Here is a 19,494-nt window from a genome sequence, read left to right on the forward strand (position 1 = left end):
CTATGTAAAAACCTTGCAGGTTACTGCCTTCTTATATCTGATGGCTAGATGAAGTGGCAGACTGAGTCTGAGTCAAGATCTCCATTTCTTCTGTCTGCTGATATTTTTCCATTTTTCAACCTACAGGAAAAATGGAAAAAAAGTGAAATAGCAAGGAGAGGGTGAAAGGCTATGGGTGGGAGAAGGAGAGCAGGCAACACATTAGGAAGGACATAGCAGAATCCTGCCAGCAGCTGGCAGTGGTGATGCTGCTATAAACAAAAGGCAGCAGATACACTGAAAGAAGATGTAGAAGAAATGCTCAAAGAAGAAATGAGAGGACCTTAGCGGTGCCACCCCCATGTCATCAAGACTTGCCCTCATTAAAAGTCTTCACTACCAGTTTCAAAGGAAGATGTTCTGCAAAGGAGGACATATCCATTAACAAAGTATTCTACCGGGTTGTCTGGTTTGTTGTGATTAGCATGTGAGGCTATGCCTTTTCCTGTCTGGAAAACAATTTGCTCAACGTTGGCCCTTCATGGGCACTACCAGTTACTGAAGCTCTGTTTTAGTAAATGTGTATAGCAGCGCAAATCTGCTTTTACTCAGCCTCTCACATAAGCAAAACCTTATTTCTCTGTGTTCACAGAAGGCATGTGTCCTCTTAGGTAGCTATTACAAACCACAGCTATGCTAGCACAGGCTTCTGCTAGTCCCTAGATTGCAGGTTTGGATTCTTAGAAAGGAAATCAACAAAGTTATCACTACTGGAAGAAGAAAAAAGACCTAAAGAAAAGCATGGACAAAATGGATTCAATAAGACAGAAAGATGAAAGCAGTACACAACACATTCTGGAAAACTGTGATATGCTCCTTTCATTAGTTCTTCACTCCAACTAAACAATATCAGACATTTTTTGCCACCCCTTGCAAAACCCACAACATTCACTGTAAGTTTAAAAAGTAACCAGTTGCTAACTTGGTAAGCACCACAATTCATTTACAGTTGCAAAAGATCTCCATCTTTCCCAACACACAATTATAACAGGGTTAAAGCATTGAGCTTATTTGTTGCTTACGTAAAACACAACCAGCACTGAAGAAAGCAAGAGCAAGAGTCAGTTTGTAGTCTCCAGTCATCTGCACAAAGAAAGGATCAGTGCAGCACATCTCCACCTGAAAAGATGCCGTCAGCTTTGGGAACAAACTGTCAAAACTAGAAAACAAACAGTTCTAAAAAAAAAATCAAAGTTCTTAATATTCTTAAATTGATACCTGAAAAGCAGAAATATAAATGAGTGTCAAAGTTGTTTAACTTTTAGCCTAGAGGGCAGGCGCTCCTGAACTACATGAAAGAGAAACCAACACCAATAAAAGAACATAGAAACAGCCCATTTTAGGAAGGACACGCACTCAAGGTACCAAAGCTTCTTCAAATCCTCCATCGTCACAGGACGCTCACTTTTACCTGTCCAGAAAACAGACAAACACGGGGCAGTAAATCCAACACATCCCTTTCTCAGCAATGCAAACACACCCCGGAAAAGGCTCCCAACTTACTCAAGCAGCAGCAGCGAGACCACACAAAACTCTGGCACTGGAAGCTCGGAATCCTTTTTCTCAGCAAGGACCCTCACCGTGCTGCTAAACTCCTCCTGGGACACCTCACGCCAGACCCCTTCCACGCCCTCTTGTCAACTACCACAGCCATACAGCAGCAGCTGCTACACCAACACACAGCAGAACCACAGGCCCTCACCCAAGCACCCAACACCGCACCCACCCTTCTCAATGCTCACTCGCAGACCTCTCTCAGACATCATCCCAACCACCTCCACCTACTGACAGCTCCACAGCAGCTGCATGGCATGTTCCAACCTCCCCTTCCTTCTCTAGCGGAGTCCTTACAAAGGACGAGGTATCACCACCCCACCCACAAAGACCCAACACCTCCTCTGCCCCAGGAGAGAAAGAATGGAAATGTACCAAACACCTCGTCCAGTTCTCGGTGAACCTTCTGCTGGACTTCAGGATTATGCCCCAGTAGGTACAGCACCCAGTTCATAGCCATAGCCGTTGTATCGTGACCCTAGAGGTCCAGATTCACAAAGGTGTGCACTTCAACACTACTCCTGTGCACAGGCAGCCTATGAAAACACTCTGGTGTGCAGCTATGATGGAAAAGCCAGACTCACCAGTCCAACAACCAAGAGAAAAAGAAAAGTCAAGATTGCAGAAATTCATCCATCACATACCCTTTTTTTCAGGGCATGATGGGACCAGTGATTCAGTCAGGTTCCTGAAAACTGACCAAAAGGGGAAAACAATTGTCCTTCTTTGAAATGGAAAGCTTGCAGGAGTCAGAAACTAGCAGGTTCCCACCCCACTGCCACCCCCTTAAAAAAAAAAGTTTCAGAAGCAGGTGCTTGCTGCTCTGCTCTTCTTTTTCTACAGAGATTGACAATCAACCCCTGTGGCTCTACAGAAGTCACCAGTTTCCACTTTCATGAAGTGCTGGGTGAGCTCTCCATTCAGGTCGGTCACGTTTCTACCATTACAGAGCCAAATAGGCATACATTCATCTTTTGATTTATTCCACAACCTAAAATCTGGATTGCCATCAAATGCCACAGGATAGATAACAACCACAATTTATCACCTTTCCTTGGATAGCTTTATGAATGTCTCTCTCATACAAGAGGGTAGAACTGTGACTGCAAAACTGTTTTTGGACAAGCCTTTGACTTAATTGTGAATTTTGAACTCATACAGCATCTCTGACCCAAATTTCTTAAGAAATTTACAGTCTGTAAAATATACGAAGTGGACCTTCAACTCAAAACTGGTTTCTCAGTAACTGTTGTAATACCACTAAAGAATAAACTTACTGTAGCTGAAGGAGGAAAACACTAAACCAGAAAAAATAATTTTAAAAAGCTTCCATTTACTAGAAAGAATGCAATGTTTTACAGCTATTGACATAAACCAGAAATCTGATAACAGTATAGATACAAAATACAAATACTTTATCTTAGATTATCACTCCTTGAACATCTATAAGAGAAGTGAGGAGAACTGGCATTAGTTCCCAACTGGAAGAAACTGTTTCTGTTCTTAACTGCAAAATCTGAGGAAATAATTCAGTTTTTCTACTCCTCTTTTACCTCTTCCACAGTTCTACCACACCTATGCAAGCTGTACCCTCTTTGATGGAAGGAAGAATGACTGACTGTGTGCACACAGTATTAACACACTGGGACATGATCTTGGCTGTGACCCCTGGGCACAACACAATCCCAACCTCCTCCTTGAACTCCCCTCAGTTGCATCTACACACATGAAAGTATTAAATACTGTCACCAATTAAAGTAATTTTTTTTCATATTAAATGTTTGAAGGATTAGGTACAAAAGAAACATGAATGATTTGTACAGTAACAAGCAACATTTCATAAGTAATCTCAAGAAGGGGGAACCATCTTAATGACACATCAGCATGCAAGTTCAGCTATCTGGGATCTACAAACAAATCTGTAGACAGCAAAATCGTTGCTTCCTGAAACAAAGTTTATCCCAGCAGTTTCACAGTAACTGACAAACAGAACAGTTTAATTAGAAGCAGTAAAAACTTTCATTTTTAAAGAATTAAAAGAAGAAAAGGTAAAGACTGACAATATTTACAGCACAAAAACTGCAATAATCAGAGAGACTAAAAATGGAGAAATGTTAAAATAGGAGCTGAAGGGGAGATGCAGCAAACTCCTGTTCAAAGAAAAGCATAAGTGATTGATGTTTGGATAGAGCCAGAACATCATTAGCACTGGGGAAGTATGAAAGAGTGGGAATGGGACGTCACAATCTAAACATAACTTACTTGCTTCTTTTGGTGGAATAACATTTCCCAGAGAAAAGACAGAAAAAGGAGGAATTCCTAAGAAAAAAGTAGAGGAGGAGCATCTTGATTTTACAAAGAACGCCAAGACATGAAGGCTGGGGGATTTGAACCATGTATTTCATTTTGCTCTAATTTTTATCTAACCTCTGCTCAGACAACTTTCAAGAACAGCAATACCGGCATTCTGAGGATCACAAGGCTCACAGAAACTAAGATGCTGCACATGTTCTCTGCTATCCAAGATGCTAGCTAGTAAATTAAGTACTTCAGTACTCCATCAGTGCAGGGGTTTTCTGTTTCTTTCTAAGCTGAGTTAAGAAGCAACCTGAAATCTCTTCCTCGATGTTGGAGGATTTCTCTGAAAGGATTTGTAGTAATGTTGTGAGCCTAGAAAATATAAAACATTGTTTGTTAATTGTGGTAGTATCTGAAAGGCATGGCATGATTATATTTGAGTAGCTTCCATAAGCCCGCTCATCAGACAAATGTTTAATGAACTGTTTGTTGTAACCTGCAGATGGTTCTCCTATCATTTCTTATTTATTACAATCATATAATTATTCAAACCCAAGGAAACATATATATCCCCTACATGAATCAAGATTACATACAAGCACTTAAGTACCTTAGAAATTAGTTGGTCATCTTTTATTAAATAAACTAAATTAGTCATGCTCTTTTTGTCGGTACTATAAACAGCTGAGTTGCAAACTGATCTTGATATTTTTATTCAAAAAAATTTTATGTTCAAAACTCTAATTTTTCAATTTTATTTTTCCTCCACATTAGAATTCTAGTAATTTGATGAATTTATATGGGGACTAAAATAAAATAAAATTGTATTTTGTGACACAAAATCAGAAAAGTTCACAAACAGGTAATTGTGTTGCCACTCTAAAAGCATCAAAATATCTAGATTGTACATCACATAGCCTTGCCTTAATAGTAAGAATGATGAATTCCTAATAGCAAAAATGATGAAGTCTTAATTAATGAAAAATAGGAAGTGCAGAAAACTCCTCCTTTTCCTTTCAACAACCTTCTTTTCCTTCCAGTAAGCTTTCTTCATAACAACTACAGGGTGCTTGGCATGGCTCCTAGCAGTCAATAGTTCAGCTTGTTTCAGACCACAGAGTGAGAAGAAATTTCAAAATCAAAAATAAAAACATCCTGTCAAGCACATCCATTCTTGTACACAGAGATGGCTCTCCCTGGGCTCATTATTTCTTGACTGCAGTACGGGTTAGTAGCTTTTGTTGACTTTACTCCTTCCAAGTAATTCTCATTTTGCCTACCTGTTAAAAATCCTTGACCCATCCACGTGTGATTAGTAAAATCCATGGGAGTCAGTGATCTTTTCCGAGGTGTGTCTGCCTGTAAAAAGAAAAGCAGTACTATTAGTTAGCATAGTACTCTTATTTACTAAAAGGGTTTTATTATAGTTTGAGTCCAGCAGAGCGAGCCCTAACAAGCTGCAAAGCTTCATGCAATACTAAAAACTGTACACTTCCATGCACTGGTTGCCTCAAATGAATTGTTTGATGCATTAAGCTTGAAGAAATCTGTTCTTCATACATTAGTCCTACCTTTCAAGACTCCGCATCCTCCCAAAGCCTTTTAATCTCCTGTTCTCTAAACGGATAGGAATCTTATATACCAGAAATCAGGAGAGACCCAGTAAAAACTGCTGCAAGACCTTTTACAGACCAAGAATGGCCAAGAATAGAAGCTTCCTTGCTTTTCCATGTCTTTTTCAGTGTAACATACCCTGAACGTATGCGTTGTGTTGGGTCTTGAAAATTGATCTATAGTAACAGATTGTTCTCTGAGTGGCTGTTGCTCTGTATTGCCAGGCACTGTGCTTGAAACTCTGCTATAAGCATAACGTCCTTGATTCTAAAGGAATTAAAGAGAGTAGTAAGAGAATGCATTAATGCTGCATTGAGAGAATGCAGCTATTGAATCAGTTAAAATAAGAACTTTTCAACTGACATACAAGGAGGAGAGCACGAACAGAGCACAGGGATAAGATAACTTGAAGTTCTTCACTAGTACAAAATTGAACATAACTTACAGAGCTCTGTTGCAATTGAGGTACTGAAAAATACTGTTCAACGGCCTCTGAGTTTATTGGTGGCAACTTGTTCCGAGTTGAACATGCACGAGCAGAAGATAAACGATCCAAGCTGGCAACTCTACAAAATTTTAAGGGATTCTCTTTCAGGAAAATTCATAGTGAAAAGACTTCATTGAATTAACGAGAAACACCTAAACAGTACATTCTTAATAGAGCTCACAGCTACAGAAAGTACATATACGCATATAATATATGTACATATACACATATAAATGCCAGTCCTTAAAGAACACCATTCTGTTTGCTGTATTTTTCTGTCTGAATTCTATAAATCAGTAACAAATCCTGGATTAGTTCTCAAATATTTTGCAAAATCCTTCACTGGTGTAAGTTCAGTAAAGTTCTGAGGAAAACAAAAAGTAAAATGAAAAAACTCACAATTTAGTCCCCCTAAGGATTTCACCATTGTACATATTAGGAGCTTTTGAGGAGGGTTGGTCAGAAGTGAGAGAAGGTAACCTACGATGGCTTGGTAGCTTCCTAGAAGATGCCAGCAGTACCCGAGATGGTGAGAGAACACTTTTATCAGAAATTCTCCCCAGTTTAGTGCGCACTGAGTTTGTCACATTGGAGCCAATCCTATGTAGCTTGTCTTCTTGCTCATTCCTAGAGGGAAGGGGGGAAAAAAAAAAAAAAAAAAAAGAAAGAGAGAGAGAGAAAGAGAGAGAGAGAGAGAGAGAGAAGTAAAAAGTATAGGGAGATTGGGGGGAATATAAAATGATTTCTTAACATAGTATCACTGCAAACTCTACAAATCTAAACATTCAATCATGTCAACGATGTGTACAAAGGAGATGTCTGCATTTGTATTACCTTTTTAAAATCACAAGACATATTTCACATAATATAAATTATGCTGCATTTTTGAAATTTCCAGACCAACATTTACCTTATTTTCTCTACTGTGGCCACGTGCCTCTGTTGCAGTGGTTTTGCTTGAATTGTCATAACACCATTCAAATCACTACAAAAGTTGCTGGAGAAACGGTGAACCTAGTAAGAGTAAAAATATGCTTTAACCTTTCATTTTCAAGACTTCTTTTTGAAGGAAGACCTCAAAAGCATGTAGTTAGAAGATATTTGTACTTGTTTAAGTTAAGATGGGTCTGTAGAATTTTAAGTAGTAGGTGGGGAAAATATGTTGTCTTGCTTATTTTAAAAGATTTTTTTTTTTTAAACAAACAAAATACAGTGAAATGTGTTACTGAACTGGAATTCAATCTGCAATATAAGCTTCAGTTGAAATTGGAATTCAATTCCCCCAAGCTTCGTTTTTTACCTAGCAGAGTCCAACCCATGGGAACAGAACCTGGAACACGATAAAAGTAGAATTGTTTTTTAAGGAGGGAAGTAGAGTCTAGTTATCTAGTTTTTCTAGAAACTGATCTCAACAATAAATTAAGCTTTTAGGAACCACTAAATGAAAACAAGTGACAGGAAGCACTAAATGCTCACTGAATTAACTTTTTTCTCCCCTTTAAATGGGACGACTTATTTTAAGTACATATAATCAGTTTTTTAAAAAGTCTCTTCTACCTTCAGTCAAGACTCTATTCAATGTTAATATAAAAGAGACTGCTGCTTAGTAGAAAGTTTTTTTGTTGTTTTTATTTATTTTTATTTTATTTATTTATTTACCTGTGATGGAACAAAATGGGGACCATAAGGTATACTTCGTGCTTCAGAGCTTTTGGAAAGAGGCACACCCCCAGCATCTGCTGTAACGCGAGCGACCGGCAAATGTGAGAGTTTAGCTGTAACAGCTTTCAGTCTTTCCACCTGTTTGTCACTCTCTGCACAACAACAAAGCAGTACAGGGAGTAAGAGGCATTTTTATACTTTTACCAGTTAGTATTTTTTGAGATGCAAACAACATTAAACATCACAGTAAATATTTTTGCATAGTTTCAAGTTTCCACGATAATTAAAAATCTACCATAAATGATGTCTTTCTGAAAGCATTTCCCATTTGTTCACACTTGCTCCAACAATAACAACAAAAAAAAAGTCTATGAAGATGGTGTGGTTTTTTTGGGGGGGGGGGGGGGGGAGGGGGGAGGAGGCGGGATTGTTTTTTAAGAAAATACTGCTAAGACACTTAGGACATTACTAACAAATTTTCCAGAGAAAAAATTACATTTTCTTAAGCTAAACAAACGTATGAAAAGAAAGAACAAAAAGTTTGTTGAGCTTATCCTCATCTGACAGCAGCTCCATATTGTTTCATCATAGACATATACCATCACATTTCTATTATAATCCCAAATTCTTTTACTCTCCTAGTCCAAATACTTTGCTTAATTGTCTATTTGCAATAAGTTGATACCATTCATAAAAGGAAAAGAGGATATGCATCAAAAAACGAAGTTACCCTCCTTAAACCGTAATATTGAGCTAAATAATCCACCTGGATGTGAAAAGCTCTTTACACTTCAGACGTTAAGTTCTGCAAGCTCTCCCAAAAATTTTTACCATTCCTCACTTAAACTTCTATTTGAGGTTGAGTATTCCAGTAGCTTCCAATGCCCCCTCGCCCCTAGGCGATTTTCTGTTACTGTCCTTTAAAAATATATTGAAAGAAGTGAAACTTCCCTTAGCCTCAAAGGACAGCATATGCACGCTAAAGAACAGAATTTCATGGCTAGCTAGTTTTTCTAGAATTTGCTTTTTTTACATTAGTCTGTAAGAACATCAAAAAAAAAAAAAAAAGTTAAGCTCATGAACCCTTGCAATGCCAGCAAGGCTGTCTATCTCTCATTTTAACCTGTACTTACTTTTTCATTAATGTCATCCTATTTTCCTTCTCGAGATTATAAGGATGATCTCAGTTTCATAAAGGTTTCTACCATAACACTTTCCTCCTCCATCTTCCTCAAACTGGACTACACACTTCTCAATTATAGTTGAGACATAGTCCCATGGTCTAATCCACAAAATGATTCAGTCCCTTTCGTAACAAGCTTTATAATGCTCTGGCTACCTAAGGGTTCTTTTTATTAACAAAGCTCAAGCAACAAGATTGGAAGATTGATTCCTAGCTCTCGGATTCAGATCATGTTGTCTGCAATTCCCTGTTAGCAGCACCGATTTGCATCCTGAACTAGTGCTTTCTTGCAACAGAGCTCTTTTGCTCAATGCTTTCTTCTTTCTACCTCTAATCCACCCCCTCGAAATCAGTAAAACTCTTATTTGAGGCAGGCGTGACAGGTATCTCTGACAAGGCATGGCATATCTCATATCTTAAAACGCTGTACTACAAACATGGATTTCTCAAACAGGTTTCCAAATTTTAAAAAAGGTACTTTTCCAAGTTAGATTTGATTACTACCATTTTTAAAAATATAAAATACCTGTGATATTTGTTTCCCAATTTTTTTTAATCAGCTCCTCCAATATTTCAATTATATTGCTCCAGATATGATCAAATACTTCAGAAGCCACAGCATCTTTGATACAGGCATTCGGAGACACAGGGGGAAGGCCACGTTTACTATTCTTCTCAGTAAGATGAATTTTTGTTTTTTCCAAACTCTCATCATCACTAATAAATGAAGCAAATTCAAATGTATTACCATCTATTTTGACAGTTTTTTTTCCTTCTAATACACTGAGCAATTATAAACACACATACATAGGGGAAAAAAGTCAAATGTAGATTAAAAAAATTGAAGTCAGATGTACTGAGTACATATGGGAATAGAACCTAAAAAATATATATCTTGATATGTTTTTCTTTTGCTTGCAAACAAAGGAAAAAAGAGTCAAGCCAGGGTTTTATAACAGAGATCTGCAACTTGAGAAAAAACAGCTTTATACATGGCACTTCATCATTTGAGGCTAAATTATATGCTTTTAACCATAAGGGAATTATTGTTCCATGCATTTGAAAGGAGGACTATCACACAGAACATTTTTATTGCATCAGGTCCTGTATATCTGGAAACATCTGCAACACTCATGCACCTGCATGATCACGCGGATTAAAGAAAATGTAGTCTGAAAGACTTCTGCAGCCTGGTAAGAATAGCAGAGCCTATAAATTTATGTTCAGCAGCTCCTTCCTTTCCACTAATGTGTGGACACATCCCTCCCCCATCTTCTTCCCACCTCGATTGGCTCAGGCTCTCCAGAAGAGCATTTTAATCTGTACTTACTTTTTCATTAATGTCATCCTATTTTCCTTCTCGAGATTATAAGGATGGTCTCAGTTTCATAATGGTTTTACCATAACCCTTTCCTCCTCTGTCTTCCTCAAACTGGACTACACACTTCTCATTATAGTTGAGACATAGTCCCATGGTCTAATCCACAAAATGATTCAGTCCCTTTCGTAACAAGCTTTATAACGCCTCATGTTCTAGTTAGGGAGAACATGATCTCAAAATTTAATCCTGAGACGGAAACAATCTTGGGAACAAGCAAGGAGAAAAGGGCGTATTGCATTCCACTGCCTCTTTCAGAATCAATCATGCATTTTATTGGGTTTCCGTGTACAAAAACAAAAAACAAAAATCTTAAAACAGCCTGCGGCTTAATGGTGTAGATACGTTGCTCTGACACAGAATATACAAGTCCTGAACCACTAGAAAGACAACATAGGTAAGTTTCCACATGTTCTGGGCTCCCCAGTACAACAGAGACCTGGAGCTACTGGAGAGAGTCCAGCGTAGGGCTACGAAGATGATCAGAGGGTTGGAGCACCTGCCCTATGAGGAATGGCTGCGAGAGCTGGGCCTCTTCAGCCTGGGGAAGAGAAGACTGAGCGGGGATCCTATCAATGTGGACAAGTACCTGAAGGGAGGGTGTCAAGGGGACGGGGCCAGATTCTTTTCAGTTGCCTCGTGTGACAGGACAAGAGGCAATGGGCAGAAATTGAAGCACAGGCAGTTCCGCCTGACCGTGAGGGGGGAATTTCTTCCCTGTGAGAGTGACAGAGCACTGGACCAGGCTGCCCAGAGAGGTTGTGGAGTCTCCTTCTCTGGAGATCTTCAAAGCCTGCCTGGATGCAACCCTGTCTAACATGCTGTCGATGACCCTGCTGAGCAGGGAGGTTGGACTGGATGATCTCCAAAGGTCCCTTCCAAACTCAGCCATTCTGTGATTCTGTGACCAGTGAGTGCTCTAGCCACCATCCTACTGAATACAAGGACAGAGGGTACCATGTTTTTACAGCAGAGAACCCTGAACAGGCTGAATAATAATTCATTATATTCTTCAAAAATACATATATTTGTTATTTACAGCTCCTTGTTGTCAAATGCAAGATACTCTTCTATTTTTCCATCCACATCATAGATTTCTTCTTCCAGGAATGAATACATGGAAGAGTCACAGGCAAAAATCCTAGTGGAACTGGAATCTACTGATTTATGAACCGGACATGCTGCTGGAACCAATTTAGAGCCTGAAATGCAGAGCCTGGGGAAAAATAAACAAACAAATAAGCAAAATGAGAATTAAATATTCAAAGAAAGAACCAATCACATTTTAATTATGTTGAAATGTTTTAATAAAGGTAACATTTTTAAAAAAATCTCAGAAGAGGGAAGAAAGAACAAAGTGGGGTCTTTTTTGCTAAGCATCTTATTTTTAGTAAGCAAAGACCACGTAAATGAAATACTATTCCACATAGTGCTCAGAAATTCAAAACAATCAAGAGATTTGCTTTAAATACTGGAAAATCTTATTTTATCACATCTATGCAGACAGCATGTCTCACACAGACAACAGCAAACTGCTGATACTGCTGCAATTTAATTATACTCTGAATAGAAAAACTAAAACTGTAGTCATATCAAAAGAGAAAACCTACAAAAAAATTGTTAACATACTCTTTTATATCAGTAGTATATTCATGGAGGCCAGGTAAAACCTTAGTGTCCACAGAGCTGTCACTTCTGCTCTGAAAATGCTGAAAGCCTTCATCCTTTGGTAATAGGAGCTGCTTTCCTAGAACCCTGGAAAAAAGGAGGAAGGAGGATATTGCAGATGCAAATCTACCCCATATACTAGTATGGAAAATATAAACACCTGTAAACAGTAGTAATGTGAAGGAACACCCAACGCTTGCTTTGAATAAGCTGTTTATGGAGATGCTAGGTCCTTGTGCAATATGTTACAGTTACTAGTATTTAAACAACCATTTAAGCAATTAAAGTTAAACTGATTTATGCAAGAGGAGATTCTAGCTTATCATTTTAATAGTAGTTAAAAATCAAATATTTAAGCTTGTTTTAGCTCCTTAGTGTGACAAGTTTTGTTAGTTGACTTCAGTTTAATGTGCAGTGTTGTTACTAGTAAATATATCTAAAACACGTTAAAAACATGATGCTATTATTGGCGATATTCTTTTTAATAGTCTTAAATTACTGACTAGAAGATTACATAAACATATGCAGATCTAGGCTAGGGGACTGCCAGTCTGGTGACACCACATCTCACTACAAATGATAGGCCATCATTTATGAAGGTGGGAGCACTATATCACATTGCAACACTGACTTTTCCTCTGCATCATAAGCAGTAGTCTTCAGGCTGCTTGGATACTTTGCACACCTATGTAAAACAATTCCCATTGATCACGTGTTTATCTTCCTATCTGTTGGACTACTTATTACTTCACTAATATCAGACAGTGTTAATATTGAGTTAGATAACCTAGGAAGACATTATGGTTGTGCAATAGATCAGAAGCATGTGATCACCTTCTTTTTCATTTCTTTTTAGTATAATCAATAGAAGAAAGTAATACTGAATTTCCTGGGATTTCACAGTATGCCTTCACCTACCATAAAAGCAAGTGCTTCTTTGTAAGATGAATTTTTTAATTAGAAGACGGCATTATGAAAATAGGTGATCTTTATTTTCTCATAACATCCTGGTAATCATCGCATTAATCAAAATAAATATGATTAGCACTGTAACAATGGCACAGCTCAGTCTCAGAGATCCAGGTTCAAATGTAAAGTCTTACTGATAAATACATTAAAAACAATTCACATTACGATACCAATCAAATCCACATTATAGTGATATCTAGTTAAAACCAGTATTAGCAAGAAATTTCCTTACCTTAGGTGAAGAGACCGTTCAACCCAGTCTGCACATTCTGCTTGCAGGCTCTGAGTTTGAGAGGTCACTTTTCCTTCAAATAGCATTTCATCAATGTCCCAAAATAACTGATGCACTCTCTCTGTGTTGGCCTTATCAAATTCCTGCATATTATAAAATTAATAGTTGTCAGCAAATATTTATTTATGTTTATAGTCAAAAATCATATTTAAAGAGCAGGGTGACTGTAGACAGGTTCAGCTGAACATATCAGGATGGATCTTCAGACCACATACTTCAGGCACACAATTTATATGCTGCATCACACACACACAAAAAAAAAAAAAAAAAAAAAAAAAAAAAAAAAAAAAAAAAAACACACACACAGCAGCAGCAAACAACAACAGGTAGTTGGCCTGAGCAGGGTGATTTAGTGAAAAGAACTACAGTTCTTATGAAGTCAACAGATAGACTGCTTCCTAAGATTAGCCAACTGAAAACACCAATTATGAAGTATCTGGACTCTTGGCTGCCTCCCTACTCCAAATCTGAGTCACACACGCGTCCCATACCTGAGACTGAAGGCCCCAAAGCTTCCTGCTTCTTTGAGCAGCACTTTTCCTTTCTGATTAAAATAACTATGTTATCTCCATAACATACCCTGGTGGCTAGGAAGCATCCCTCAGTCTGAGAAACGGCCTTCCATACCTTTCCATGGAAGCTGTAACTCAGTGGAACCAGAAATGGGTGACTCCAGGGGCAGGCAAAGGTGCCAGGAGAGCATGACTTTATTCAGCAATGAAGGCACAAGTACTCAGGTGAGGGATGCCAGGTTTGATAATGGTCAAAATGTTATTTATTACTTACATTATCATCACTTTTCTTCCAGTGCAATGAAGTGTCTAATCAGGGACCAAATCTTACTTGCTCACTTCCAGCCGAGTGCTCCGACCATTCCAGGCCACAGGGCGGACCACACCAAAGAACGGCAAAGCAACTCTCACCCAGGCTGTGATACAATCTAGGGTCACAGCTTTTCCTGGATCATGACAGACTGGGTCAGTAACCTTAAAAATTAGGCCATTATGCTAAAGGTGTCGCTACCACCAGCGGCCAGGGCTGGCTTTGTTTAAATGGAAGCAACAGCGGTTGTTGTGCTTTTGGATTTATTCTGTGCTGGCAGCATGCACTAAGCATGCCTGAGCGATTAGACACCTTAATGGACTTAATGACCTCTGCATCTTCTGTGGAAGAAAACTGAACTTAAGCAAGAACTAAATACTTTCCTATTGAGACTGAGACACTCACATGCATACCTATGAACATACTACATGATTCAATTTAGGTTTTTCCTGCATTATGCAGCATTTACAAACAGGTATTTTAATCACTGACTTGGACTCAGAAACCTAAATCCTATCTTCTTCTGTAAAACAGGTTTGTTCTCTCCAAATTTCATTGTTTCAGACTGTGTTTTTTATTACACATCAGCTGCACCGATACCACCTTGCACACAAAACTATTTTTTTCAATACTCAGTTAATACACTTAAGCATTAGGCTATCATGAATGGAAATGATCAACTCTTATGGACATGTGTTGCACGTCCATTTTCTATAAAAATTAACCTTTTCTACAATATTTAGATAGTGTACTGTAACAGCTTCTGTGACATACATCATCCCTCCAAGAGTAAAGCGAACTTCTTTCGGTAGATAAACCAGTAGAATAGCTGTTTACTGCAGACCAAGAGTTTTTCAAGTCTGCAGGTGTTGTATGACCACCAGAAAGCGATGAAACTGTTTCACTGTGAAAAGAACACAAATTAAAATGAAGAAAACAATTATTTTCTATACAAATGTTTTAAAAATAATGCAAGCGATTATATAAATGGATAGTGGTATATCCTCCTGTTGGACACATGACTTCCAGGACACGCTATTAGAATCAATGCGAAGAATTGCAAGTGTATGTTTATAAGGAGAGAGCAACAGGTATACGTTCCCCTCTATCATTTACCACCTTAAGGGCAACTCTTTCCACTTGTGCATACTTGTGCGTACAAGAGCACATTACACTTCTGTACGTATACAATTTCAACTCTAAGGGCACTCCAGAGCTGCACTTAAGTATTTATTTTGCCTGTGTACAGATAAATATAAACACATACATGTGCACCCCTACTTGCAGATATACTCTAGTTAGAGTTTTTCAACTCTAATAGCTATTTTATATTCTCCAGCATATTTAATGACAAACCAAAAACCACACATTACTGACAACATAAGTCTTCTTTAACATTATTAGAAGCTATCACAAGAAATTATTTAAAGCTGAGCATAAAATCTCTACAAATGTGTCTATTCCATCCAGCTATATAAGTGTATACATAACATTTCTTAGGCTAATAGACTTGGTATGCTTTAAACCTTGAATTATGGGATTCTAGCTTCTCAGAAAGCTCTAACTGCTCCTCTGCCAGCTACCACCAACACCGGGACAGTGAAAGCAAGGGCAGTCAGACCTGCCAAACCCTAACCGCTGTTTATTGGAATGAAACCTCTAGAAAATCAGCTGGCCTGCAAAGCTGGCTACCATTATCTGCCTTCAACCATGACATCTGATTTACCTTCCAGGGTATGCTCTGAAAACATGCAAATCCACAACACAGACATGGGAACAAAGTTCAAACCCTCTAAATGACGGTTTAGGTCAATTTATATTCCACGTTGTGTGGAATCTGCATATTTCTATACCTAGGCAGGAATTACCCAGCTAGCAGAAGCAGAAGGAAAAAAAATGCATAACATTTCTATGCATCTAGAATCTATTCTAATTAACAAATTCCATACAAAAGTAGTAAGCAAGTTAGAGAAAGCAAAGATAACAGGCAAATATATTCTTAGCCCTATAATAATAAATTGACTAATATGTAAAAGCTGAACATCACTATCTCAGTTGATTAAACTTCTGCTTTACCTGCAAATTAAAATTATTTGAAAAGTAAAATTCCCAACCTAATAATTGTCACCCATAAGAACGACTAAAAACCTGACCAGTGAAAATTAATACTAATACCAAATAATTAAGCCTAGAATCCATTAATGAAGTACTATTTCAGAACTTAATGCATACCGAGTATAATTGTCAATGGCTTCCCGCACATTTTTCTCAAGAAGTGTTGGAAAAGACTCTCTGCTTTTCTCTGAAAGATATTTATTTGTAGGACCTTTGGACAGCCCCTTCCTGTAAACATAAAAACAAATCACTGTAATATTAAATAAGCTTAACTCACATCTCTCCCAGAGAAAAGGGGAAAGCATCTCTGTCGAATTTTTCAATTCTGTCCAGGAAGAAAAAGTTTGCTTGAAACAAACTACATACTGAAAAAATAAAAAACAGTTTAAAATAATTTACATGAACACTTTTTCAGTAAAACATACACGTAATTGACGATTTATTTTATTCCACAAACATTCTGCTTCAGTTTTGCACTTCAAAATTTGCCTGAAGCTAACACAAATGCACCAGCACTTAATTATTCCAGGAACAGTTCAAAGGCACAAAATAATGATTGTTCATACAGCAGTTATTAACTATGTGTTTCTGTTCAATCATTAACCTAGAGCCAATTTTCCCAGATATATCTCTGCATAAAAACAAGTTACAGATATGCTGCCAAGCAAATGATTACTAGAATTATTACTTTACTAAAACTATGAATGCTTAACTTGGCTGTTTTGGTTAAGTCAACTGTGATGTTAGTCCAACATTAAGAATAAGGATTATATTCTCAATACATTTACAGGTTGCAAAACTTTTTTTTTTTTTTTTTTTTTTTTTTTTTTAAAAAACAGGAATTTCTTATAATCATGCATTTCTACAACCTTAAGTTCTGTCATTACCATGCTAAATCCTCCTCTTCAAAATACATGCAGATAAGTCAAAGAGCTCCTCAAACATTTTTAAGACAGTGGATTCCTTGCTCTGTGGAAGTTATTTTCATCCCATAAAATCCTCAGATCATAACTGTGGGTAGCAGCATGACTGCATCATAGTATACTTGTGAATGAGTAACTGTAAGGAAAGAGCTTATAGCTTTTTAGTTCTGTTGATGTCTTCCACCAAGAACTCCACCAAGAGCTCTGTACTGGCCGTGCAACAGTCATGACCTTCTTCCTATCCTTCCTTACATTTGTACTGCCTTTTCACAGATTACAAGAATGTATCTGTCAAAAATCTAACTCCCTCAACCTAACCACATCACATATCCTACTCCTATGCCTTGGCTAACAAGCCACCATAAAGCTACCACGGGTTTAAACTTCTCATCAGGGAGATGCACTTGCAGGGACCTCACTTGCAAATTCTTGAAGGCTGGGACAACAGCCCAAGATAGCATTTCTATATGTTCACTCTAATCTTACTCCTTCTTCCCTAGGCACCTTCTTTTCTGACAGTAGCCAAAAGCCAAAGGATATTATGTAAGTGATTTTGGCATGGTGCAGTCCCACGAAGACTTCATGTCGTTGTGACACCAAGATCCGTCTCCCAGGCAGTAGCAGTCAGCTCACTTTCACCCATCACTCGACATGGGCAGCTAGTTCCCTCCTCTGCCATTTCATCTGCCATGTTACTACCCAGCTGGTCTTACAGGGTCTTTCTGATTTTTTTTTTTCATACTCGATCCTTGTTCCTGGTATCTTTCCACTGTTTCATACCGTCATAAAGCCTTCTCACTTTACCGCTCACCTCTTTATCTCAGTAACTAGGGATATCTTAAACAACCCAGGGCCCAGCACAGACCCCTATGCAATGTGACTGGAAAAAAAAACACAGCTTCTTTCCTGTCCTAGTGATTTGCCTGTGCAGAAACCTTTCCTCTCCTACCTTGGCTGCTTAGCTCCCTCAGAAGACTTTACTAGGAGACCTACGAGCCTTTGGCAAGCCAAGCAGGCTATACTGATCAGATCTCCTGTATCTATCAGCTTGCTTACCCCCTCAAAGAGCCACAAGTAGTTTGTTGAGGCTTTTAAAATAAACCTAAACCTACCCCCACAAAATGTCACCAATAAAATTTCAGACTTTCTCAGTGAAACACAGCATAATCATAACATTGAATGGCATATACATATACAGCACAAGAAGTAGCAAGCAAAGGGTTTCTGCCACATCATTTCACTGCATGCAGCAGTACTGCTCACGCTGACTCGCTGGACCACACGACATCAGAAGGCGACCCAGGAAATGACTGCAATAAAATAAAATGAAAGAAAAAGAGAGAGGGAGACCCAGGCCCAACTGCTCACAAGCCTTAAATGAAGCCTCCGCAACTGTGGGCATAAAAATCACGACAGCACTAAACCACCCGCTGCCTGCGTGCACGCCGGAGCATCGCTTACCACCCCGTCCCTCGCCCCCACCCCGCGGGCCCCTGCCACCGCACTCACCCCACAACGAGGAGCCCGCGGGGGCCACCCGGCTCCCCGCCGGCAACGCGCATCACCGAGGGACGGAGCGGAGCCGCCGGGCGCCTCCCCGGCCCGGCCCCCCTTGCGCTACCCCTGCGCAGACCCCGGATCTCCAAGAGCAGGGGCGGCGGGACAGCGCGGAGGCTGCAGGTCTACACTGGCCCGCTGCTCTCCAGCACCAGGGCATAAATTCTAGCAGCTACGGACTTCACTGAAACCTCTCTCAAAGAAGAAAGTACATCTCTTCATAAACAAGAAAAAAAAAACAGCATTAAAAATGACATTTAACTCTTCCAAATGATTTAGCATATCATATTTCATTTGGCTAAAAAATGAGTATGGGAAAAAAAAAAAAAAAAACAACACTGTTTTGCTTCCTGACAGTTACTTAAGGAATTTTCACGGAGCATAAGCTTTTTTTTTTTTTTTTTTTTAAATAAAAAAATAAAAGCTCCTTATGCTTCTGATCCAGCAGAACTTTAGCATATTTTAAACAAACTTTAAACAAAATTCTATATTAAATTTTTACTCCTATCATCTAACAAGCATTCTTTTATAGATAACAGTAGATTTGTCCTCAACCTTGAACATAAAGAACTGCGTATTTGTCCATCCTTTGATTTTATTCAACTCATTAGGATTGTCAGAATTTTAACAGAAGCCTGAAAACAAACTAAATTTTCAGTCATTTTATTAATTGCTACTTGTTTGAGGTTGAGTATTGGAGATACTCCTAAAGCTTCCTGGACGTGATCCCATCTAACACACTCTAGGTGGCCCTGCTGGAGCAGGGGGTTGGACTGGATGATCTCCAGCAGTCCCTGCCAGCCTCAACGACTCCAATTCTGTGATCCCAGTAGTCTCCAGTGCCCCTCACCAAGTATATTTCTGCTACTGCAGAAAGGGTTACCCAGACCTAAGGGGACCTTGCTTTTTATCAATGACATGTTGCTCTGATAA

The 19,494-nt window shown here is 38.7% G+C and overlaps 1 protein-coding gene across 4 annotated transcripts in view; it reads right to left on the reverse strand.

Annotated features, from left to right (window-relative positions):
* Positions 1 to 39: 39 nt before the first annotated feature.
* Positions 40 to 19,494, reverse strand: part of FAM149A (family with sequence similarity 149 member A) — a 37,314-nt gene continuing 17,859 nt past the window's right edge. Inside the window, exons 1-14 of one of the 4 annotated variants that reach the window (XM_062575678.1) lie at positions 18,514 to 18,593; positions 16,199 to 16,309; positions 14,741 to 14,870; positions 13,085 to 13,227; positions 11,845 to 11,970; positions 11,255 to 11,431; positions 9,364 to 9,554; positions 7,652 to 7,806; positions 6,903 to 7,006; positions 6,392 to 6,619; positions 5,951 to 6,071; positions 5,644 to 5,772; positions 5,172 to 5,250; positions 40 to 120 (exon numbers count right to left, since the gene is read on the reverse strand). In XM_062575678.1, the coding sequence (XP_062431662.1) occupies positions 116 to 120; positions 5,172 to 5,250; positions 5,644 to 5,772; positions 5,951 to 6,071; positions 6,392 to 6,619; positions 6,903 to 7,006; positions 7,652 to 7,806; positions 9,364 to 9,554; positions 11,255 to 11,431; positions 11,845 to 11,970; positions 13,085 to 13,227; positions 14,741 to 14,870; positions 16,199 to 16,309; positions 18,514 to 18,566 (1,752 nt within the window). In that variant the 5' untranslated portion in view covers positions 18,567 to 18,593 and the 3' untranslated portion in view covers positions 40 to 115. Of the gene's footprint in view, positions 121 to 2,906; positions 4,264 to 4,699; positions 4,993 to 5,171; positions 5,251 to 5,643; positions 5,773 to 5,950; positions 6,072 to 6,391; positions 6,620 to 6,902; positions 7,007 to 7,651; positions 7,807 to 9,363; positions 9,555 to 11,254; positions 11,432 to 11,844; positions 11,971 to 13,084; positions 13,228 to 14,740; positions 14,871 to 16,198; positions 16,310 to 18,513; positions 18,594 to 19,494 lie in introns of those variants that run through there. The other 3 variants (XM_062575677.1, XM_062575676.1, XM_062575680.1) reach the window with 3 other exon arrangements.

This window comes from Rhea pennata, chromosome 4 (assembly GCF_028389875.1).
Source record: "Rhea pennata isolate bPtePen1 chromosome 4, bPtePen1.pri, whole genome shotgun sequence".
NCBI lineage: Eukaryota > Metazoa > Chordata > Aves > Rheiformes > Rheidae > Rhea > Rhea pennata.